The sequence below is a fragment of the Pan troglodytes genome, chromosome 19 (genome assembly GCF_028858775.2).
Source record: "Pan troglodytes isolate AG18354 chromosome 19, NHGRI_mPanTro3-v2.0_pri, whole genome shotgun sequence".
NCBI lineage: Eukaryota > Metazoa > Chordata > Mammalia > Primates > Hominidae > Pan > Pan troglodytes.
Genome location: NC_072417.2, coordinates 17375384 through 17398878, shown reverse-complemented (window position 1 = coordinate 17398878; position 23495 = coordinate 17375384). Strand labels below are relative to the sequence as shown.

Here is a 23495-nt window from a genome sequence, read left to right as displayed (position 1 = left end):
TGATCTGCCCGCCTGGGCCTCCCAAAGTGCTGGGATTACGGGCATGAGCCACTGCGCCTGGTGTGATAAATTGAGATTATATATTTAAAATTTCTAACATAGAGTCTGGCCTACTAGTTCCTTCTTTATCCATTTATCTCCAATATCTAGGACTGTGGGCTAGATGGTATGTTTTAAGGATGCAAGGATAGAGCATGATAAGAAGAGGGTTTATCAAGAGTCCTGGGACAGGACTGAGAGGAAGGCTGGGATGCAGCTGGGGAGGGATCATGCAGGAGGGCTGTGCTGGGAGTTGCACCAGAGGCGTTGCTGCAGGTAGCCTAAGGGACGGCTTATTGAGGATTCAGAGAGGCCTCAAGCCAAAAACCCTTGTCAAGAGCCAGGTTTCTTAGCCCCAGTGGACTCAGTCATCCAGAACACTTGTCATTTAACTTAGAGAGGTTCCAAGATACCCTTGGAAAAAGCATTGATTGCTAGAAAAAATTTTCATTCCAGGAAAACTTTTCTTTCCTTCTTTGGAATCTGAATAAAGGGGCAGGAAACAAAGCAAGGTCTCTCCTCCCACCTTCCACCACCACACATATAATCCGTTTTGTTATTTAATCATGTATTTTTACTTGTATCTAAGCCAGGTCCTTTGGCAATGAGGAGGTGTGCAGGGATCGGGGTGAGGAAGTGCAGGACTGGATGGACATTTAAGGTAGGGCAGCTTTGGGGGATGCCGCTTCCAAATGCAATGGGGACCATCACTGTGTATTCCCCATAGTTGTGTGGTGAGCAGCTCTGGATACCCTGACCACAAAGCTTTGGGGACAATTTGTTCACCAGAGGATGTGAGGAGGACGGAATACTCAACGGCACTCAGGGATGGTGGAGCTTTGGAGCTGAGACGGGCAAGGCCTCTCAGATGGTCACGCTGTTCTCTACCATGCTGGGTCGAAGGTACTCACAGGGCAGGTCCAGGACTGCATTCCGGACCTCAATCTCCTTGTCCATGGCAGCCAGTTCCTCCTGGAATTGTCTCAGCACAGCTTGGGGCTCAGGGCCAGAGAAATATTTCTCCTCATGCTGCCCCAGGGCCACCTGAGAGGCAGAAGACAAGTTGGCTCAGCCCCTTGGGGCTCTCAGCCCAGAATACTTCCCCTCCTTTGAGCTGCCTCCTTCCCAGGACCCAGGCATTTGCTTCTCACCATGACAGGCTGGCGTCTGCCAGGGAACTTTGTGAAGGTCTTTTGCATACGTGCCTGGTGGAGATTGGGCAGTAAGTCCACTATATCCTTCTCTGTCACATCCTTAGAGATGGGCGGGGGCTTCTGCATAGTGCATGGGCCATTAGGGATCCAGGAGCACCAGTCCAGCTGCAGGGAGGAGAGCCCAGAGAAATGCAGGCTGATGACCTGGGCATTTGATCCCCCACTTCTCCATCCCAGGAGCCCTTGTGGGATGATCACATAGGTTACCTGGCCCAGGTGGTTAGAAGCATGCTGACCTGTGCATGTGAAGATGCACATGGTGACAAAGTGGCAGAGCTGAGCCCGGGACTCTAAGGAGATGAGGAACCTGGTGAAATGAGAATCAGAGATCTCGAAACCAGAACACGAAATAGGTCTCAGGCAGGGAAAGCTATGCGGAGATACAGAAAAGAACTTTTCTGTGGTTCTGGCCTGCACACCGTAGGACTCCCACCTTGTGTGTGCTCAAAGGTTAATGCACTTGGGATGAACCTTGAGCTATGGGGAGAGGGGAGGGAAGAGTGAGGGAAAATACCTAAGAGAAGTTTTGTATCTAGTTCCAGAGGAAGCTCTTAGTGCAGAGGAGAGAGAACACTGTGTAGGAACAGGGCTGGGGAGATCAGGAGTGCTTGTTAGCATTTCTGGACACACTCTGGAGAATTCTCAGCTTCCTTGGGCAGGTGGGGTGTCTCATGATGATGTGAGAAGAAGCAGATTGTTTGCAGAGGAGTGGGTGTTGACAGGGTTCAGTGGGGAGGGATCCATGTCTCACCCCTGGTCTTGGGCCCTCTGCAGTCCAGTCTCAGTCATCTCTCTGCACCAGGCCTGCAGCTCTAGATCATCCTTCATGGCTTGGTCACTCTTGTAGAAAAGCCCAACCATCCCCTCCACGTACCTGTTCCCTGGGAAGAAGACACTCAGTCTCAGGGGCCAATGCAGGACCTTCTGGACCTACAGTCCCCCGCCCCTCCGTTCATTGCCTCTCTGTGCCACCTTCACCTACCGGCTGATGATTCCCCACAGCCTGATGGCATCTTAGCCATAAAAAGTAGATTTCACATCCAGGAGCCCACGGTCAGCCAGGTCATCAGGAGGACAGAGGGAATGATAGGTCAAACAAGCCATGGCTCTCTGAAGAATGTCCACGTGGCCTCCACTACCAGTGCTCACCACCTGAGGATAACCCACAGCCATGCCAAGTTGCAGAGGGAGGGAGATGAGTATCAGGAAACTCCAGGCCTATGATCCTACTCTAGCCCTTTTAAGCAGGAAGCTCTTCAGGCATGAGGCAGGTTTGGGAGAGGCCTTCCATGGAGGAAGGAGAGCTTGGGGGATGAGTGGGAAAGGGGAACAACCCCTAGGATTCTTCCAGTATTGAACCATCCTCCCCTTCACCCATCCATTTCCATACCAGGTCAAAAATTCCCCATTCGGAGACAAGACTACTCTGGGCCAGCGTGTTGATCGCCATGGTGTAGCGGAAGTGGGGGATCAGGAGCTGATTATGGAAGAAAGAAATGGGACATGGTCAAATAAGAGAGTTCCCAGCATCCATGAGGGAAGAGGATGTTAAAGGAAGTGACAGAAAAGGGAGAGGATGGGTCTTTATGAAATGGAGAGACTTCTCGTTAAATTGGAGTGGGTCAGGGTAACATTTGGGAATATAGAGATGGGAAAATGTCTTCTCAGAGCATCCCATGGTGAAAGTTTTAGGAGTTCACTTATTTCCACAGTTTCATGTCCTTGGAAGAATTCTAAAAATCCCATATCCTAGCAGGTACCCACATATGAGCCCATCCCTTTTTGCCTTCACCCAGACCTTCACCCTCCTATAATTATATTCCTTCTCCTCTCTCTGTCATACAAACATGTGCAATATTGGATACCCTAAAGAAAACCCACATCCTTGTCTTGCCATCTCCCGGTTTCTTGCTTTCCCTTTCACAGCAAATCTTCACTCAGTGTTGTCTTTGCTTACCCACCTCACATTTGCTGCTCACCCCCATGAATCAGGCTTCCTCCACTTCCCTGAGATGGCGCATGTCCATTTATTAACCAATGACTTCCATATTGAGAAATCCAAATGTCACTTCTCTGTAACTTTCTTGATCTCTTAGCAGCACTTGAGACAGATAATCATGCGTCCCTCTTGAAACGCTTTCTTTTCCTGGCTGCCATGGATTGCACTTTTTGGTTTTCCTCCTACCTCAATGAGGTTCCTTCTCTTGTTTCTTTTCTCACTCTGCTCCCTTCTCTCAGTCTGTAAATGTTGGTTCACCCTAGAGTTATATCTCGGTCAAATTCTCTACAAACCCTAGAGAACTTCATCCAGTATAATGACTTTGATACTTTTGTTTTCTAATGACTCTAAAATTTGTATTTTCAACCTACACCTCTTCTAGGAACTCCAGACTCACATATCCAGTTGCCCTCCTGACATGTGCAAATGGGTCTTTATAGGCATTGGAAGCCCCACATGGTCAGAAAATAACTCTTGATTCTTCTCCCCGCTAAGTAACATGGCTTCTTCTCTCATCTCCTCCCACTTCTTCTTCCTCCTCATCCCAATTCATGCCCTACACTTTAATCTCACCCAATCTCAGCCATTTTCCATGTTCCCTTGTTTCCTCGCCTCTATAGATCTTTGTGGCTGTAATGTTCCACCCCTCACTTGCCCACCTGGAAACCTCCTCAGCCAAAATTTCAACTCCTTTGCAAAACCTATTCTCACTTTTCCCCCCAACTCATAGTAAGTGTGTGTCCTGGGTGTTTCCATAGTACTGTGTATGTGTACGCGTGTGTGTATGTATCTGTGTATGTGTCTCCACATATAAATTGATTGCTGCTAGACTGAAATGTACAAGATTAGACTCTTTGTAGGAGTCTGAAATATGAAGGACAGTCAGATACAGAATGACAGAGATGCTGAAGTACCTTGTAGATAGGATGGAGGCTAGGCAAGCTTCTCATTGTAGCCACAGCAATAACCTCAGCAATCAAGTGTCCCCTCAGCAGATGTGACTGTAACTGCTGCAGCTGGAAATCAGAGCTCCGGACCCAGGTCTTGCCCAGGAGCCAGGCCATGGGGGGATGCGAGGGCAGAAAGAGCAGAGGTGGGGGACATCCGTGTCAAGGTGGCTGGAGCTAGAGCAGGAGAGAGAGTGGGGGCTGAGAACTTGTGTATCTAAGTCCCTAAAGGAGATCAGTGTCTGGTAGAAAAATACCTGGGCCCTCTCACCTGGATGACCATGGGTAAGAGTCCTCCAACAGGCTGAAGCTTCAGCATGACCAAAGGGGCTGCCACGTATTGCTGCTTAAAAATGATGACATTAGGCTTGACTCCATCCAGCAAGGAGAAGTCCACTTCAAACAGAGATCCAGCCTACAGGGCCAGGGGCAGGAATAGAAAACAGGGTTGGAGTTGTTTCTGGAGTTGCCCTTCTCTCATTTTCCAGGGTGGATCCTTCCTCTACCCATCCAAGTCTTTTTTACTTTAAGCACCAATCACTTTCCGCAGAACCAAAAAACTGAACGCAAAGTTTTCGTAACTGATGTCTTCCTTCAGACTTGGAGCTCCCTGCAGCGAAGTTTCTGGTTTTCCACCACATAAGGCCACTGCATTCTTCACGTATCCCCTCTTCTGCCAGCTTTAGCCAATGTAGCAAAAATATTTCCTTTATCTACCCACCTCCCCAGCAAAACAGATTCGGCTTTTAGCTCTCCAAGGCTTTGTTTAGTTTTTCTTGCTATTTCTCTCCAGAAGCTTGCGCTTTTCCCTAAGGCTGATATATGTTCAATGAAGAAGGAAGAGAGGAACGTGGAGAAAGAAGAGAAAAGAAGATACAGGAGGAGATGTTGTAGATCAATGTTCTCAATCAGGGGCAATTCCTCCTCTCCCCAACCCCAGGACATTCAGCACTATCTAGACACATTTTTGGTTGTCACAACCGGGGGGATGCTGCTGGCATCAATGGGTAGAGGCCAGGAATGCTACTAAACACCCCACGATCCACAGGAAAGCCCCCCCCCCCCAACAGAGAATTATGTGGTGCAGAATGTTAATAGTGCCAACGTTGAGAAACCTTGGGTGTAGATGGAGGAGATGAGAGAAGGGGCTGGAGATGGGAGGAGAAGGGAGGTGGGGGTAATGGCTGGGATGGTGGATGGCAGAAAGCCCAGCAGCACCTGGAGTTCTTTCTCCAGCTGGGTCTTCAAGTCTTCCATCCCTGGAGGCAGCACCAGGCAGGCCGGGAGCCTTGAAGAACGCCTCAGGAGCATGGGGTTTGCACCATTGAGAAACTGGTACCCAAAGAAGGCATCATTCTTCCAAGAATCATAAACCCGCTCTAGGAACATCAATTGGGGAGCACCCTGTGAGCTCTGAGCTCCGAACTCCTAATCCCACTGATCTAATCCTCCATCCCCCTCCTTTTTCAAATCCCTGGGTTGGAAGTCTGTATATTGGTTTTGGGAGGTTGTGAAAACTGACCAGCCAGGACAGTCTTTCCATGTGGGAATATTTTTTTGAAATCTTCCAGCCTTTTCACACAATTTATGAAATCCAGTGTCCCCTGAATGGCCAAGTCCTTCAACCTGTGGAAAGAATGGAGTGCAAGAAGATCAAGGAAGAATCCCACCTTGTGCCCTAGGAAGCAAGTGCCCAGCCTCTACCTGGCACTCACCCTTTTGCTAGGGAGACATTAAAGTCTAAATCCTTATCCTCGAGGAATCGCTCGCCCCTAGGAAGGTCCGGTTGCCTATTCCCTGCTATAGGCAGGATTAACCCATCTTTCCAGGAGCCCCACCTGGAGGAAGAACACACAGGTAGGGGTAAGGAGGCAGGTGGCGGGTTTCTTGGGATCTGGTAGGGGATCAAAGACTTCCTGGGGCTCACCGGTACACCTTCCTTCTTTCCTCGAGCTCCTGTTCCCGATATTTCTTAAACAGGCTCTGGGGGTCATCACTCACCGTCCGGGCTGGGGGAGAGGGACAAGAGCACATGCCCTCCCTGGTCACCCCTCCGCGCTCGGGTCTCCCCATCAGCCACCCTCCCCCTTCACTTCTCCCCATCTCCCTCATCTCTCATTTTCCCTTTTACAGTAGCCTCCCCCAACCCGCTTCTTCCTCCAGCCTGCCAGGGGCTGTGCCCCTTCTCCACCGAGCTCACCAGTACCCTCAGGCAGGCAGATAATTCCGTGGCCCTGCACCCAGCGGTAGCAGGGGAAAAAGGCCTCGCCTTGGGTCCCCGGGCCCTGCACTGAGATCCACTTGCAGAACCAGTCGAGACTCAACAGCACGTTGTGTTTGCGCAGCTTCACCATCAGGAGGCGCCCCAGGTGCAGGTGGACGTCGATCTCAAACTCTGCCTCCTGCGCAACAGTACACAGCTCAGGTTTTGGGGTCTTCAGGGAGGATGGCGGGGTCGGTGAACCTTCAGAGAATCCTGGCTCCGTTTCCCCTCCACAGCACACCCGGGGAGAGGTGGAGGTGAGGAGGAGCAGCTGGTATTGCGGGGCGCCAGCCTCCCCCCGGGCCTGCCGTGCACACCCCAGCGGGCGTCTCTGTCCTTCCGCTCGAGCAGGAAAATGCCTCTCATCTCTCCTGTTCCTCTCGCTTTTCCTATCAGGCGCACCAAGTGCACCCGACCTCAGCCCCTACCCCGCTTCCCAGGTTTCTCACGGGTGGGGCAGCAGCACCCTCCGAATGGCCCCGGCCCCCAGTGACACCTCTGAGTCCCAGGGCCCCAGCTCTCACCGCAGTCCGCGCTCACCTTTCCCCACACCGGTGGCAGCTGCTTCCCTAGGTCTGCCTCCCCGTGCTCGCCCACCAGCCACAGCTGCACCAGGTTGGGAGAGCCCGCCAGGAGCAAATCCCCGGTGGCTACGCGGACCGTGCACTTGCCCATCTTGCCCGGACCTCCAGGGAGATCCGGGGAGAAATCAGCTTTAAAAGGATCTGAGACCCAGCTCCCAGGGAACCACGCCCAGTCCAGAGTGGCTGTTGTATTTGGGTTTCAGGCTCCCCACCTCCCACCCACAGATTCCTCCCCGACTAGGAGGAACGCTGAGACTGGCGCCAGGCTAGGGTCTCTGTATCCAGAGTTTCTCCCGGCGGCTCTGGAAAGGGCAGCCCCACCCTTATTCACTTGGCAAACACTCCCTGATGCCAGTTTCACACCCTGCCATGAGCCAAACACAGCAGCCTACGGACGATGACAGCTAAACACTAGCTCCCACCCAATTTTGGTGAATACATAAATAAGATTGCCACGGAAGTGAAATGGCTTGATCATAGGGGTATTTTTCAATGGAAAGTTGACACTCCCCAGACACTCCAGCTCACCCACGGCTCGCCTCTGTCCTGGACCTCCTGTGCTATCGTGAACAGAAGGGCTTGAACAGCCCTTCCACCTCCTCATGTTGAAAGAGAAATAAAGGGCCATTGTGTTTTCATTGAATGGGGGTCCATAATAAGAGCTCTTCTAGGTCTTTCTTGCATAAGCTACATCCAGATGAGTTGACATTTACTTGAAATAAATGTCTAGAACCTAAAGGTTCTTGTGGGGAAAAAAACTAAATGCAGCCTCTATTTAGATCTTTACAGTTTTCTCAAAACCTTTTATAGTTGTATGGCTGACTCCTAGTCATCAAATTGACAGTGACTTTTAAAAGATTAGTGTTTATGTAGTCATAAAATATTCAACTTATTTTAAAAAAATACCTGTATGTTTATACTCCTATTTCATTAGTTTGTCTATAAATTTCATCATTACAATAACAAATATAACTGATATAAACAGTTTTTTTTTTCTTTTGAGACAGTCTTGCTCTGTTACCCAGGCTGGAGTGCAGTGGCATGATCTCGGCTCACTGCAACCCCCGCCTCCTGGGTTCAAGCGATTCTCATGCCTCAGCCTCCTGAGTAGCTGGGATTACAGGCGCCCGCTACCACGCCTGGCTAATTTCTTTTTTGTATTTTTAGTAGAGATGGGGTTTCACCACATTGGCCAGGCTGGTCTCAAACTCCTGACCTCAAGTCATCTACCCACATCGCCCTCCCAAAGTGCTGGGATTACAGGCGTGAGCCACTGTGCCTGCCATAAACAGTTTTGGAAGTTTACACAACTATTCTTGATAAACATAAAGCTCAACTGGTGGACATCAAAGTGCCGGGCAGGTCAGTTTTTTTTTTTGAGGAGATGGACAGTGTCAGTCTCCTGATAAGTTGGTGATGGGTAGGTAATTTAAAAGCTTCTATTATAAAATCTAGTCTCTCTGACACTGCCCTGTCCACTGCAGTCACATCTCCCAATACTCAAGAATCCTGAGAATACGAGCGGTCATGACACTTACTCACGTCATTCACCAATAAAACCCTCTATCCTTCCTCCTCAAAATCAGGAATGCTCTCCTATCCTCCCCATTGACCCCCACCCCTCACAAGCTTCACCTCCACTCTGTGCCCTACCATTATCCTCTAGAGCCTCAACTTCTCTTTGAAGAAGATCCTTCTAACATTTTGGCAACATATTCCCTCCACTTAACCTCTAATTCCCATTTTCAGTTTCAGTCACCGACCAGTGCAATAACAGCTTAGACTTCATTTGTCACTTAAAACTCACCTATAGTATATTACCCATTTTGTGGTTTATCCACTCAGCCCATGAGCTACTCTCCCCTTCCTGAAGGTTCTGACTGGAGAGAGAAGAAAGAGAACAATTGAGTTTCTGAGGAATTTCCAGGTCCTGTGAAATCCAGCTCAATTCTCTTCCTTGGGTTCTGTGAGACACCCAAGCGGCTTTCCAATAAATCCCACTTTGTTGCTTAAGTTAGCTTGAAGTAGGTTTCTAGAACAATTAACTCTACCATATATAAGACAAAAAAAAATTCCTGTCAGAAGGGAATTGCAGTGAGTCTCAAGAGTTGAAGTATAAACATGAACTTGTGTTCCTTTTCTAATAACTCTTCCTTTCTCCTGAGTAGCGGTTTGCTTAACAGTTTCGTGGCCAAGTCCACAATTTTCCAATCATTCTTGTTTAATAGTATACTCTTGTTTCAATATTCAAGATTGCTTCTTTTTTTTTTTCAACACTTTATATCATTTATTAATGCAGTATACATTAGATCTAAAATCTGCAGTTTCTAAGCACACCATGTTTAGATCTTTCAGATCCTTCTGCAGTTTTAGGTTATTTCTACAGAGGTACCTTTAAGTGAATGAATACCACATTCTGTAATTCCTGAAAATATAGTACAGAGTGAAATGATTTAAATATAATTTAGGCACATATTGATTATGAAAATAGATTATCTCTCAATACAATACTTCTCTGTCTTGGTAAAAATAATAAAGCAAAGAAAATAATTCATTTCTGAAGTTGCTTTCCTTCACTTGTAAAGGTCTGATCTCCTCCCACTATGCATATGTACCCTTTACTGTTAAGGAAAGCTTTGCATATGTAGATATAGAAGAATAAGCTACGTAAATACTAAAGATATGTCATTCTCCCAAAGGAGACACAGGTGGTTTTCAATGATTCCTTGCCTCATGTTGATGAGTCTGTAGAATTCAGAACCCATTTGGACACAGCTAATATCCCTGCTCTTGGGGTAGAAAATAAGGACACCAAGTCATTGGTAGGGAGGTACAGGCCCTTCCTCTGCTGCTGCAGAGAGATAATGACTCAAGAAAATTGGGCTGAAATTTGTTTAAAAAAAAAAACACACACAAAAAAAGTAAAAGAATCACAGGTGCTGACTGATTGATAATTACATCTTGGACCAGCCAAAGGCCTTTATTTTTACATCTATTTTTTTGGTGGCTGTAATCAAATGTGTGTTTAAAATTCCTCATTCCCCACTGTAGGGTTCTAGCTGCAATTATATTACATTGCCTTTTAGCAGGCAACTCTACCATATTCACTCATATAAGCTTTGATTGCAGTAGCTCTGGATTTAGTATCTATTTCTAAGCTGGCCCTATGTAAACTATTTGGTATTCGAATTAAATGAATATTAATGATGCACCTTGGTTTTTTTGGTTTTGAAGTATCTTCCTATGCTTGTGATGACTGTATGAGAAAACTAGGCTAATAGTGTAAATAGACAGAATTGCTTGATCTGGTGTTGAGTGGAACTTGCCTAGAATGAAATTCTGAGAAATTCTCATTTGTAAGTGTTGTAGTGATAGGTAAGTTATTCCTCCATCCAGAGTTCCACTGTACCTTTGGAATGACAGTGATGTACAATGATGTCTTTCTTTCCACTCTGTCTCAATCAGTAAGAACTGGATATTACTTTAATTTAGCTACTGTTCTGTCCTAAAAAGTAAACATTATAAAAATGAACCTGAAAAGAGTCTTAGGGAGTCTGATCTCACCATATTCATACGGTGTGACAGGTATTTAAAGAGGGGAGGCATCACTAAAGCTATTTATAAACCTGAACAACCTTTTCCAAGTTTTCAGAAAGTTTTAACAATTTAAATATCCATACTGCATCTAGGAATTCAATAAATATAATTGCATATGTTGTGCTTTCCATAAATTAAAATCCTCAAATGCATCTCAAACCAAGATGGTATTTCCACATCATGCCTATTTAAAAGCAAATATAATAGATACTATGCCTGGTCATAAAACCAGGTAAACCCCCCTACCCCATTCAAAAGGCAGCAATATCTAGTTTCCCTACATCTATTAAATGAGTGCTTTTCTGTTAAAAATCAGAATATGGAAAAAAAGTCAGTTTTTTCCCTTATGCACCACTCAAAACAAGCATAATCCTCTAAATGTTTTTTTTAAATTTCCTTACAGTGTTATTTCTTCTAGACAACTGAGTGGGTGGAGAAAGAAAAGTGATAAGGAAAACATTTTCATCTTTTACATCTTCCTCCAGCCCCTAAAATTCTCATCTGACACTTTGTGACATGTGTAGTGGTGTCAGCATCTCTTCAAATATAGCTCCCTTCACGTTGGACCCTCTCAGGTTGGCTTCTTGAAGATCACACCCAGACAGATCACAATTCTCTAAATCAGTTCCTGCCAGAGTTGCTCCTCTGAGGTTACAGTTCTTCAACTTTGCATTTTTTAAGGTAGCCACTCTCAGGTTAATTCCTGTCATCTGACTTCCTTCCATATCCACACCTTTCAGATTAGCACCTTCTAAATTGGCTTTAAGACCAGAAGGATCCTCAAAATTACACAGTTTCAGGGATGCTCCTTCTGCATTAGAACAGAGCATCTTGACTCCCTGGAGATTCGCACAGTCAAGCACTGATCCAGAGAGATCAGCTCGTTCAAGATTTGCACAGCAAAGATTTGCATGTGCAAGATTACAGCGGCTTAAATTGGCCATTTTGAAGTTAATGTATCGAAGGTCCAAACGAGAAAGATCAGCACCACTGAAGTTCAAACCCTGGCATCGCAGTTCTGACTTGGTTGGAGTTGCTAGCAAAAATCGGACAAATTCCTTTCGGGATATTGGTGAATGATCCTCCGGTGGTTGAGAATTCTTTATTGCCACTTCTAGGTGTTCAATCAATGAGTCAATACCAAAAAATCTTGCTTCTTCTAACACACCCAATAAATTAATGCCATCATTTACAATGAGCTGTCCATGACGCAAGTAGTTCAAAATGGGTTCGAAGTACTCAGGACTTCGGTCAATTAAGAAAGCTCCTCTATGATCTTGCTTATTTCCCCAGACAACTTTGTCCTTAAACATGTGGGCCAGCATACTGTCAGGTTCTTTATTCACTAAAGTGCTCCTAAGAATTCAGGGAAAAAAATTGATTTCTCCATTTGTCTTTATAAACAAACATATTTAAGTCAAGAGTATACTCGATCCCAGCTGCTCTCTCAAAAAGATGCATGCTACAACCTGGTAGGAGTAACGCGTGTAGTTGTAAAGTACCGCCCTCCAACATTTAATGTCAGCCAGTCTGTGTGGAATCCTAACAATCCCTCAGGAGGCTTAGAATCTGTCTGAGGATCAATAAATGGCTCTCCTTCACAAACAAACAAAACATCATCATCCCTGATCAAAGCAATATCATCAATCAGTCCACCTTTCCCATTATACACACTGGTGGCTTTTATGCCGAGTTTACTGCTGGCCACAGAAAGCAAATCAGATAAAGTTCCATATACAGCAACCACCCGGCTTACAGCAGGTCTTTGACAAATATTTCTTGAATGTTGAGTGTTGAAGTAGGACACACCTTTTTTGTGTGACAGTCATATTCATTTAAGTCTCTTACACTTTCCGTTCTTGGGGCTGCCGTTCAGGAACAGGGTCACCCGCCTCATCGCGCTGCCCCCGCTGGGTCCTGAGTGAGCCGCCACCCTCCCACCTGGTCCTCCTCCCACCTTTTTCTCCTCCCGCCCTTCCCCTCCCTCCATCCACTCGGATTCGCCTCCCTTCGCCACCTTCCTGTCCTTGGGGACACACCACACGCACGCACTCTGTCTCAAGATTGCTTCTTTTATAGCTTCCATATCAAAGTCCATTCTAGACTCATCTCCTTGCCTCCAGCCTCCTTTCCTAAACTATGTTCCTCTCCACCTGTCCTAACTCAAGCTAAACCTGTTTTTGAACCTAGAGGCTTACAGTAAAGGAGAGGGCTTATCTTTTTATCTTTTTTTTTTAAAAAATGAACTTTCCCTTTTTTTTCTCTCTTTGAATCTCATATTCTCATACATCTCCTATGAAGGAAGCAAAGAGAGAATGAAGAAACCACTTAGTAAGTAGTCAAATGTATCTCTGCCATCTGCTACTGGCTACCTGTGTGAACATTATATGGTTCTTAAAAGCAATGTTTGGTTTTCTTGGAGCAATGTTCAGCTTCATGCCTATCTTTGCTACCAAAAGAACTCCTTCTAGAATGAAATCCGTATTTCATCGGGACACTATCCCAACGTCATTTTCAGGTTGGATGTTCCATTGTTTAGCCTGGAAAAACTGCAGTCTGATGGTTTCTGCCCTTCTGCTAGTCTCCACGACCCTTCATATGGAGCCACAGGAATCCCTGACACGCTCTTGTTTACCCTTTAAGGGCTGCAGAGAAGTAAAATGAGTTGAAAATGGCCTCCATCTTCTTCTAAGGCACAATACATTATGATTATTTCAGGCTTGGCACTCTTGACCAGTGTCTCATTAAAAAATGCTCAGTGAAATTTCTTCATTCAAACAGTAGCAAACATGAGTTGCTATATTAAAATATGCTCCCAAATTCAGAAAATACATGCCAAATAGCCCCTTCTTCTCCATAATGGAGGAATAAGACTGTGCAATGCTCTATACTGCTAAGATCTCAGAACTCTTCCATAATAACTTTCAGTATTCTACACCTCAGTGATGGTACTAGGAGATTCATATTCTGCCAATTTTCCCATATCAGTCAAGGACTCAATATAGAACAGTTGGAACACTTAAATTAGAATAATTAGAGGAGGGTTTATTTACAAAGGAACAACTTATGGTGGATAGGGTGTGACGGAACCAAAAAGGGATAGTGCAGGAGCCTGAGGCTGGCAGCAGTGTAGCTGGCACCATCCCTGGGCCCAAAGGAAAGAGGAAAGAGAGAAGTAACTAGCTGAAGGGTATGAAAGCTCATAATAGTATCCTTCCAGGGAAGAAAGAAGAATGCATAAAGATAGAAAATAGATTTAAAGAGACCAAGTAGCTGTGTTGAGGAAACTCAAAGAAATTCAAGATAACACAGAGAAGGAATTCAGAATCCTATCAGATACATTTAACAAAGGGATTGAAATAATTTAAAAGAATCAAGAAATTCTCAGGGTGAAAAATGTAATTGATATACTGAAGACTGCATCAGAGTCTCTTAACAGAAGAATAGACTAAGCAGAAGAAAGAATTAGCTTGAAGACAGGCTATTTGAAAATAGTCAAATAAAAAAATAAATAAAAAATGAAAATACACAATCAGAAGGGACAAAAGAAAAAAATAATAAAAAAGAATGAAGCACATCTATGAGATCTAGAAAACAGCCCCAAAGGGGCAAATCTAAGAGTTATTGGCCTTAAAGAGGAGGTAGAGAAAGAGATAGGAGTAAAAAGTTTAAAGGGATAATAACAGTAAACTTCCCAAACCTAGAGAAAGATATCAAAATCCTAATACAAGAAGGTTATAGAACACCAAGCAGATTTAACCCAAAGAAAACTACCTCAAGGCTTTTAATAATCAAACTACCAAGGGTCAAGCATAAAGAAAAGATTCCAACAGCAGCAAGAGAAAAGAAGCAAATAACGTAAAATGGAGCTCCAATAGGTCTCACAGCAGACTTTTCAATGGAAACCTTACAGGCCAGGAGAGAGCGGCATGACATATTTAAAGTGCTGAAGGAAAAGAAAACATTTACTCTAGAATAATACATATCGTGAAAATATCCTTCAAATGTGAAGAAGAAATAAAGACTTCCCCAGACAGACAAAAGCTGAATGATTTCATCAACACAAGACCTGATCTACAAGAAATGCTAACGAGTTCTTCAATTGGAAAGAAAAGGACATTAATGAGCAATAAGAAATCATCTGAAGGTCCAAAACTCATTGGTAATAGTAAGTACACAGAAAAACACAGAATATGAAAACACTGTAACTGTGATTTGTAAACTACTCTTTTTTTTTTTTTCCAGGTTCAAGTGATTCTCCTGCCTCAGCCTCGCAAGTAGCTGGGACTACAGGCATGCGCCACCACGCCCAGCTAATTTTTGTATTTTTAGTAGAGACGGGGTTTCACCATGTTGGCCAGGATGGTCTTGATCTCTTGACCTCGTGATCCACCCACCTCGGCTTCCCAAAGTGCTGGGATTACAGGCGTGAGCCAACGCGCCCAGCCTTGTAAACTAGTCTTATACTAAATAGACCAAAAGATCAACCAATTGAAAATAATAACTAAAAGAAATTTTCAAGGGATGCATAGTACATTAAGATATAAATAGAAACAACAAAAAGTTAAAATGTGGGGGACGAAGTTAAGGCATAGAGTTATTATTAGTTTTCTTTTTGCTTGTTTATGCAAGCACTATTAGGTTGTGATAACAGTGATAAGCTTAAAATAATGGCTTATAAAATAGTGCTGGAAAATCTCATGGTAACTCAAATCACAAACATACAACAAATAGACACAAAAGTAAAAAGCAAGAAATTAAATCATACCACCAGAGAAAATCACCTTTACTAAAAGGAAGACAAGAAGAAAGGACGAAGAGAAGACCACAAAACAATCAGAAAACAAATAATAAAATGGCATGAATATTACTTATCAGTAATAACATTGGATGTAAATGTACTAAACTCTCCAATCAAAAGACATAAAATGAAGATTCAGTGATCTGTCGCTTAGAAGAAACACACTTCATTTATTGAAGACACATACAGACTAAAAATGATGTAAAAAGATATTCCATACCAATGGAAACTAAAAAGGAGCAGAAGTAGCTACACTTACATCAGACAAAATAGATTTCAAGACAAAAACTATAAGAAGAGACAAAGAAGGTCATTATATAATGATAAGGGGATCGACTCAGCAAGAGGATAACAATTACAAATGTATATGCATCCAACACTGGAACACGCAGATATATAAAGGAAAGATTACCAGAGCTAAAGAGACAGACCAATAATAGCTGGAGACTCCAACACCCCACTTTTGGCACTGGAGAGATCTTCCAGACAGAGAATCAATACAGAAATATCACACTTAATGTGCACTATAGACCAAATGGACCTCATAAATATTTACAGAACATTTCATCCAACAGCTGCAGAATACACATTCTTTTCCTCAGCACATGAATTATTCTCAAGGATAGATCATATGTTAGGTCACAAAGCAAGTGTTAAAACATTAAAAAAATTGAAATAATATCAAGCATCTTCTCTGACTACATTGAAATAAAAGTAGAAATCAATAAAAGGAGAAATTTTAGAAACTATACAAATACATGGAAATTAATATGCTCCTGAATGACCAGTGGGTCAATGAAGAGGTTAAGGGGGAAATTGAAAAGTTTTCTGAAACAAATGTTAACGGAAACACAACATGCCAAAACCTATGGGATACAACAAAAGAAGTACTAAGAGGGAAGTTTATAACTAAAAGCATCTACATCGAAAAAGAAAAAAAAACTTCAAACAAATTACCTAACAATGCATCTTAAAGAACTAGAAAAGCAAGAGCAAACCAAACCCAGAATTAGTAGAATAAAAGATAATAAAAATCAGAGCAGAATTAAAGATTTTGAAATAAAGTAGCACAAAAGATCAATGAAACAAAAAGTTGGTCTTTGAAAAGATAAATAAAATGGACAAATCTTTAGACAGAATAAGAAAAAAAAAGAGAGAAGAGCCAAATAAGATTAGAAATGAAAAATGAGACATTAGAACAAATGCCACAGAAATTCAAAGGCTCATTAGTGGCTATTATGAGCAACTATATGCCAATAAATTGGAAAATCTAGAAGAAATTGATAAATTCCTACATATGTACAACCTACCCAGATTGAACCAGGAAGAAATCCAAAACCTGAACAGACTAATAACAAGGTATGAGATAGAAACTGTTAATAAAAAAATAAAAATTTTCCCAGCAAAGAAAAAGCCAGGACCCAATGGCTTCACTGCTGAATTGTACCAAACATTTGGAGAAGAATTAATACCAATCCTACTCAAACTATTACAAAAAGTATAGGAGGAGGGAATACTTGCAAACTCATTCTATGAGGCTAGATTTATCCTGATACCAAAAGCAGACAAAGACGCACCAAAAAATAAAACTACAGGCCAACATTTCACTGATGAATATTGATGCAAAAATTCTCAACAAATACTAGCAGACCAAATTCAACAATACATTAAAAAGATCATTCATCATGACCAAGTGAGATTTATCCCTGGATGCAAGGATGGTTTAACATATGCAAATCAATCAATGTGATATATCATCTCAACAGAATGAAGGACAGAAGACATATGATTATTTCAATTGATGATTAAAAAGCACGTGATAAAATTTAACACCTCTTCATGATAAAAACCCTCAATAAACAAGATATAGAAGGAACATACCTCAATATAATAAAAGCCATATACAACAGACTTCTGGCTAGTATCACACTGAATGGGGAAAACTGAAAGCCTTTCCTCTAAAATATGGAACAAGACAACGAAGTCCACTTTCTTTTTTTATTTTTTCTTTCTTTTTCAATAAGACTGCTCAAGGATCAAATATTCCCACTTTCATCACTGTTATTCAACATAGTACTGGAAGTCCTAGCTAGAGCAATCAGATAAGAGAAAGAAATGAAGGGCATCCAAATTGGAAAGGAAGAAGTCAAATTATCTGCAGATGATATGATCTTATATTTGGAAAAACCTAGACTCCACCAAATTAAAACTGATAAATTTATTAAAATTGGAGGATACAGAAGCAACATACAAAAATCAGTAGGATTTCTATATGCCAACAGCGAACAATCTGAAAAAGAAATTAAGAAAGTAATCCTATTTACAATAGTTACAAATAAAATATAATACGTAAGAATTAACTAAAGAAAAAATTGACACCCTAACATCACAATTAAAAGAACTAGAGAAGCAAGAGCAAACACATTCAAAAGCTAGCAGAAGGCAAGAAATAACTAAGATCAGAGCAGAACTGAAAGGGATAGAGACACAAAAAACCCTTCAAAAAATCAATGAATCCAGGAGCTGGTTTTTTTGAAAAGATCAATAAAATTGATAGACAGCTAGCAAGACTAATAAAGAAGAAAAGAGAGAAGAATCAAATAGATGCAATAAAAAATGATAAAGGGGATATCACCACCGATCCCACAGAAATACAAACTACCATCAGAGAATACTATAATCACCTCTACGGAAATAAACTAGAAAATCTAGAAGAAATGGATAAATTCCTCGACACATACACCCTCCCAAGACTAAACCAGGAAGAAGCTGGATCTCTGAATAGACCAATAACAGGCTCTGAAATTGAGGCAATAATTAATAGCTTACCAACCAAAAAAAGTCCAGGACCAGACGGATTCACAGCCGAATTCTACCAGAGGTACAAGGAGGAGCTGGTACCATTCCTTCTGAAACTATTCCAATCAATAGAAAAAGAGGGAATCCTCCCTAACTCATTTTATGAGGCCAGCATCATCCTGATACCAAAGCCTGGCAGAGACACAACAACAAAAAAGAGAATTTAATACCAATATCCCTGATGAACATCAATGCAAAAATCCTCAATAAAATACTGGCAAAACAAATCCAGCAGCACATCAAAAAGCTTATCCACCATGATCAAGTGGGCTTCATCCCTGGGATGCAAGGCTGGTTCAATATATGCAAATTAATAAACATAATCCAGCATATAAACAGAACCAATGACAAAAACCACATGATTATCTCAATAGATGCAGAAAAGGCCTTTGACAAAATTCAACAAGGCTTTATGCCAAAAACTCTCAATAAATTATGTATTGATGGGACGTATCTCAAAATAATAAGGTATCTATGACAAACCCACAGCCAATATCATACTGAATGCGCAAAAACTGGAAGCATTCCCTTTGAAAACTGGCACAAGACAGGGATGCCCTGTCTTGAGAGAGAGGGATGCCTTCTCTCACCACTCCTATTCAACATAGTGTTGGAAGTTCTGGCCAGGGCAATCAGGCAGGAGAAGGAAATCAAGGGTATTCAATTAGGAAAAGAGGAAGTCAAATTGTCCCTGTTTGCAGATGACATGATTGTATATCTAGAAAACCCCATTGTCTCAGCCCAAAATCTCCTTAAGCTGATAAGCAACTTCAGCAAAATCTCAGGATACAAAATCAATGTGCAAAAATCACAAGCATTCTTACACACCAATAACAGACAAACAGAGAGCCAAATCATAAGTGAACTCCCATTCACAATTGCTTCAAAGAGAATAAAATACCTAGGAATCCAACTTACAAGGGATGTGAAGGACCTCTTCAAGGAGAACTTCAAACCACTGCTCAATGAAATAAAAGAGGATACAAACAAATGGAAGAAGATTCCATGCTCATGGGTGGGAAGAATCAATATCATGAAAATGGCCATACTGCCCAAGGTAAATTATAGATTCAGTGCCATCCCCATCAAGCTACCAATGACTTTCTTCACTGAATTGGAAAAAACTACTTTAAAGTTCATATGGAACCAAAAAAGAGCCCACATTGCCAAGTCAATCCTAAGCCAAAAGAACAAAGCTGGAGGCATCACGCTACCTGACTTCAAACTATACTACAAGGCTACAATAACCAAAACAGCATGGTAGTGGTACCAAAACAGAGATATAGACCAATGGAACAGAACAGAGCCCTCAGAAATAATGCCGCATATCTACAACTATCTGATCTTTGACAAACCTGACTAAAACAAGAAATGGGGAAAGGATTCCCTATTTAATAAATGGTGTTGGGAAAACTGGCTAGCCATATGTAGAAAGCTGAAACTGGATCCCTTCCTTACACCTTATACAAAAATTAATTCAAGATGGATTAAAGACTTAAACATTAGACCTAAAACCATAAAAACCCTAGAAGAAAACCTAGGCAATACCATTCAGGACATAGGCATGGGCAAGGACTTCATGTCTAAAACACCAAAAGCGATGGCAACAAAAGCCAAAATTGACAAATGGGATCTAATCAAACTAAAGAGCTTCTGCACAGCAAAAGAAACTACCATCAGAGTAAACAGGCAACCTACAGAATGGGAGAAAATTTTTGCAATCTACTCATCTGACAAAGGGCTAATATCCAGAATCTACAAAGAAGTCAAACAAATTTACAAGAAAAAAACAACCCCATCAAAAAGTGGGTGAAGGATATGAACATACACTTCTCAAAAGAAGACATTTATGCAGCCAAAAGACGCATGAAAAAATGCTCACCATCACTGGTCATCAGAGAAATGCAAATCAAAACCACAATGAGATACCATCTCACGCCAGTAAGAATGGTGATCATTAAAAAGTCAGGAAACAACAGGTGCTGGAGAGGATGTGGAGAAATAGGAACACTTTTACACTGTTGGTGGGACTGTAAACTAGTTCAACCATTGTGGAAGTCAGTGTGGCGATTCCTCAAGGATCTAGAACTAGAAATACCATTTGACCCAGCCATCCCATTACTGGGTACATAGCCAAAGGATTAGAAATCATGATGCTATAAAGACACATGCACACGTATGTTTATGGCGGCACTATTCACAACAGCAAAGAGTTGGAACCAACCCAAATGTCCAACAATGATAGACTGGATTAAGAAAATATGGCATATATATACCATGGAATACTATGCAGCCATAAAAAATGATGAGTTCATGTTCTTTGTAGGGACATGGATGAAGCTGGAAACCATCATTCTCAGCAAACTATCTCAAGGACAAAAAACCAAACACCACATGTTCTCACTCGTAGGTGGGAATTGAACAATGAGAACACATGGACACAGGAAGGGGAACATCACACACTGGGGCCTGTTGTGGGGTGGGGGAGGGGGGAGGGATAGCATTAGGAGATATACTTAATGTTAAATGAGTTAATGGGTGCAGTGCACCAACATGGCACATGCATACATATGTAACAAACCTGCACGTTGTGCACATGTACCCTAAAACTTAAAGTATAATAAAAAAAGATAACAAAAACTATAAAAAAGACGTTTCAAATCACCTATAATCTCATCCATTAATAATACAATATTAATATTTTAAAGAATTTCCTTTTATTTCAATTGTGCCTACATCTGTTCATCTACTTTTGTATAAACATATAAACACATGAAAAGAATATATTCACTTTATTCAGAATAAAACTATACTCAAAGTTATGGGGCCCTAAAAAAAATTTTAAAGGATACAAAAAAATGGAAAGATATTCCATGTTTATGGATTAGACGAATCAATATTGTTAAATGTCCATACTACCCAAAGCAATCTACAGATGCAATGCAATCCCTATCAAAATATCAATGACATTTTTCACAGAAATAGAAAAAACAATCCTAAAGTTTATATGGGAACACACACACACACACACACACACACACACACACACACACACACAGACACACACAAGCCCAGAATAGCCAAAGCTATCCTGAGCAAAAAGAACAAAACTGGAGGAATCACATTGCCTTACTTCAAATTATACTACAGAGCTATAGTAGCCAAAACAGCATGGTAGAGTTACAAAAACAGACACATAGACAAGTGGAACAGAATAGAGAACCCAGAAATAAATCCACACATCTACAGTGAACTCATTTTTGACAAAGATGTTAAGAACATACATCAGGGAAAGGACAGTCTCTTCAATAAATGGTGCTGGGAAAACTGGATATCCATATGCAGAAGAATGAAACTACACTCCTATCTCTTGCCACATACAAAAATCAAATCAAATGCATTAAAGACTTAAGTCTAAAGATTTAAATCTATGTTCTCAAACTATGAAACTACTACAAGAAAACATAGGGAGAAATCTCCAGGATATTGGTCTGGGCAAAAATTTCTTGAGTAATACCCCACAAGCACAGGCAATTGAAGCAAAAATCAACAAAAGAGATCAAGTTAAAAAAAAAAAAACTTCTGTATAGCAAAGGATGCAATCAACAAAGTGAAGAGACAACCCACATAATGGGTGAAAATATTTGCAAACTACCCATTTGACAAGGGATTAATAACAAGAATACATAAGGAGCTCAAACAACTCTATAGGAAAATAACCTAATAATCTGATTAAAACAGACAAAATATCTGAATAGACATTTCTCAAAAGAAGATATCCAAATGTCAAATAGGTAAATGAAAAGGTGCTCAACATCACTGATCAGAGAAATGCAAATCAAAACTACAATGAGAAATCATCTTACCACAGGTTAAAAATGGCTTATATCCAAAAGACAGGCAATAACAAATGCTGGTGAGGATGTGGAGAAAAGGGAACCCTTGTACACTGTTGGTGGGATTGTAAATTAATACAACCACTATGGAGGTTCATCAAAACACTAAAAGTAGAGCTACCATATGATTGAGCAATCCCATTGCTAGGTATATACTCGAAAGAAAGGAAATCAGAATATCGAAGATGTATCTGTACTCTCATGTTTCTTGCAGCACTATTCACAATAGCCAAGATTTGGAAGCAAACTAAATGTTCATCAACAGCTGAATCAATAAAGAAAATATAGTACAGTTACATAATGGAGTGCTATTCAGCCACAAAAAAATAAGATTCTGTCATTTGCAACAACATGGATGGAACTGGAGGTCATTATGTTAAGTGAAATCAGTCAGGCACAGAAAGACAAACTAAATGCTCTCACTTATTTGTGGGAGCCAACAATCAAAACAATTGAACTCACAGACGTAGAGAGTAGAAGGATGCTTACCAGAGGCTGGGAAGCATAATGTGGTGGGGGGAGTGGGTAGGGTGTGGGGAATGGAGATGGTCAATGGGTACAAAAAAATTAGAAAGTGTTGGGAGCAGGCCCCCCAAAATCTGGCCATAAACTGTCCCTAAAATTGACCATAAACAAAATCTCTGCAGCACTGTAACATGTTCATAATGGCCCTAACGCCCAAGCTGGAAGGTTGTGGGTTTATGGGAATGAGGGCAAGGAACACCTGGCCCGCCCAGGAGAGAAAACTGCTTAAAGGCGTTCTTAAGCCACAAACAATAGCATGAGTGATCTGTGCCTTAAGGACATGCTCCTGCTGCAGTTAACTAGCCCAACCTATTCCTTTAATTCAGCCCATCCCTTTTCCCATAAGGGATACTTTTAGTTAATTTAACATCTATAGAGACAATGCTAATGACTGGTTTGCCATTAATAAATACGTGGGTAAATCTCTGTTCGGGGTTCTCAGCTCTGAAGGCTGTGAGACCCCTGATTTCCTACTTCACACCTCTATAGTTCTGTGTGTGTGTCTTTAATTCCTCTAGCGCTGCTGGGTTAGGGTCTCCCCGACTGAGCTGGTCTCGGCAAGTGGTGTCCATTCGTGGGGGCTCAAATCCAGGTCGAAGGGTCACCAGAGCAACAGTTGGAATGGAAAACCAGCTGGAGGACACAGGAGTACTCTTAAAGCAATCCCCGTGGTGAGTAAGAAGGGGAGCTTGGAAGGGTAACAATGGGACAAGTGTGGGGTCTGGTTCGTTCCATCTTGGAACTTTTTCACACTGATGATGAGGAGGAAGG

The 23495-nt window shown here is 42.0% G+C and overlaps 2 protein-coding genes and 1 pseudogene across 2 annotated transcripts; 1 reads left to right on the top strand and 2 right to left on the bottom strand.

Annotated features, from left to right (window-relative positions):
- Positions 1 to 23495, top strand: part of LOC129137654 (transcription factor Spi-C-like) — a 63034-nt pseudogene that overhangs the window by 33954 nt on the left and 5585 nt on the right.
- Positions 591 to 7137, bottom strand: LOC455243 (polyunsaturated fatty acid (12S)/(13S)-lipoxygenase, epidermal-type-like). Its single transcript, XM_016931390.4, is given in 14 exon segments — positions 591 to 1083; positions 1191 to 1358; positions 1461 to 1560; positions 2005 to 2127; positions 2236 to 2405; positions 2644 to 2730; positions 4167 to 4376; positions 4471 to 4614; positions 5418 to 5578; positions 5722 to 5825; positions 5915 to 6037; positions 6127 to 6208; positions 6400 to 6601; positions 7003 to 7137. Coding segments are annotated over 14 exon segments (1989 nt in total). The 3' UTR covers positions 591 to 903.
- Positions 9544 to 11968, bottom strand: LOC748792 (BTB/POZ domain-containing protein KCTD9-like). The gene has a single exon (XM_054670790.2). It carries the CDS (start codon positions 11966 to 11968, stop codon positions 11141 to 11143), a length of 828 nt encoding a protein of 275 aa, XP_054526765.1. The 3' UTR covers positions 9544 to 11140.

Coding starts and splice junctions, on each gene's coding strand:
- LOC748792 (XM_054670790.2), bottom strand. CDS start 11,968: ATGCTGGCCCACATGTTTAAGGACAAAGTTGTCTGGGGAAATAAGCAA.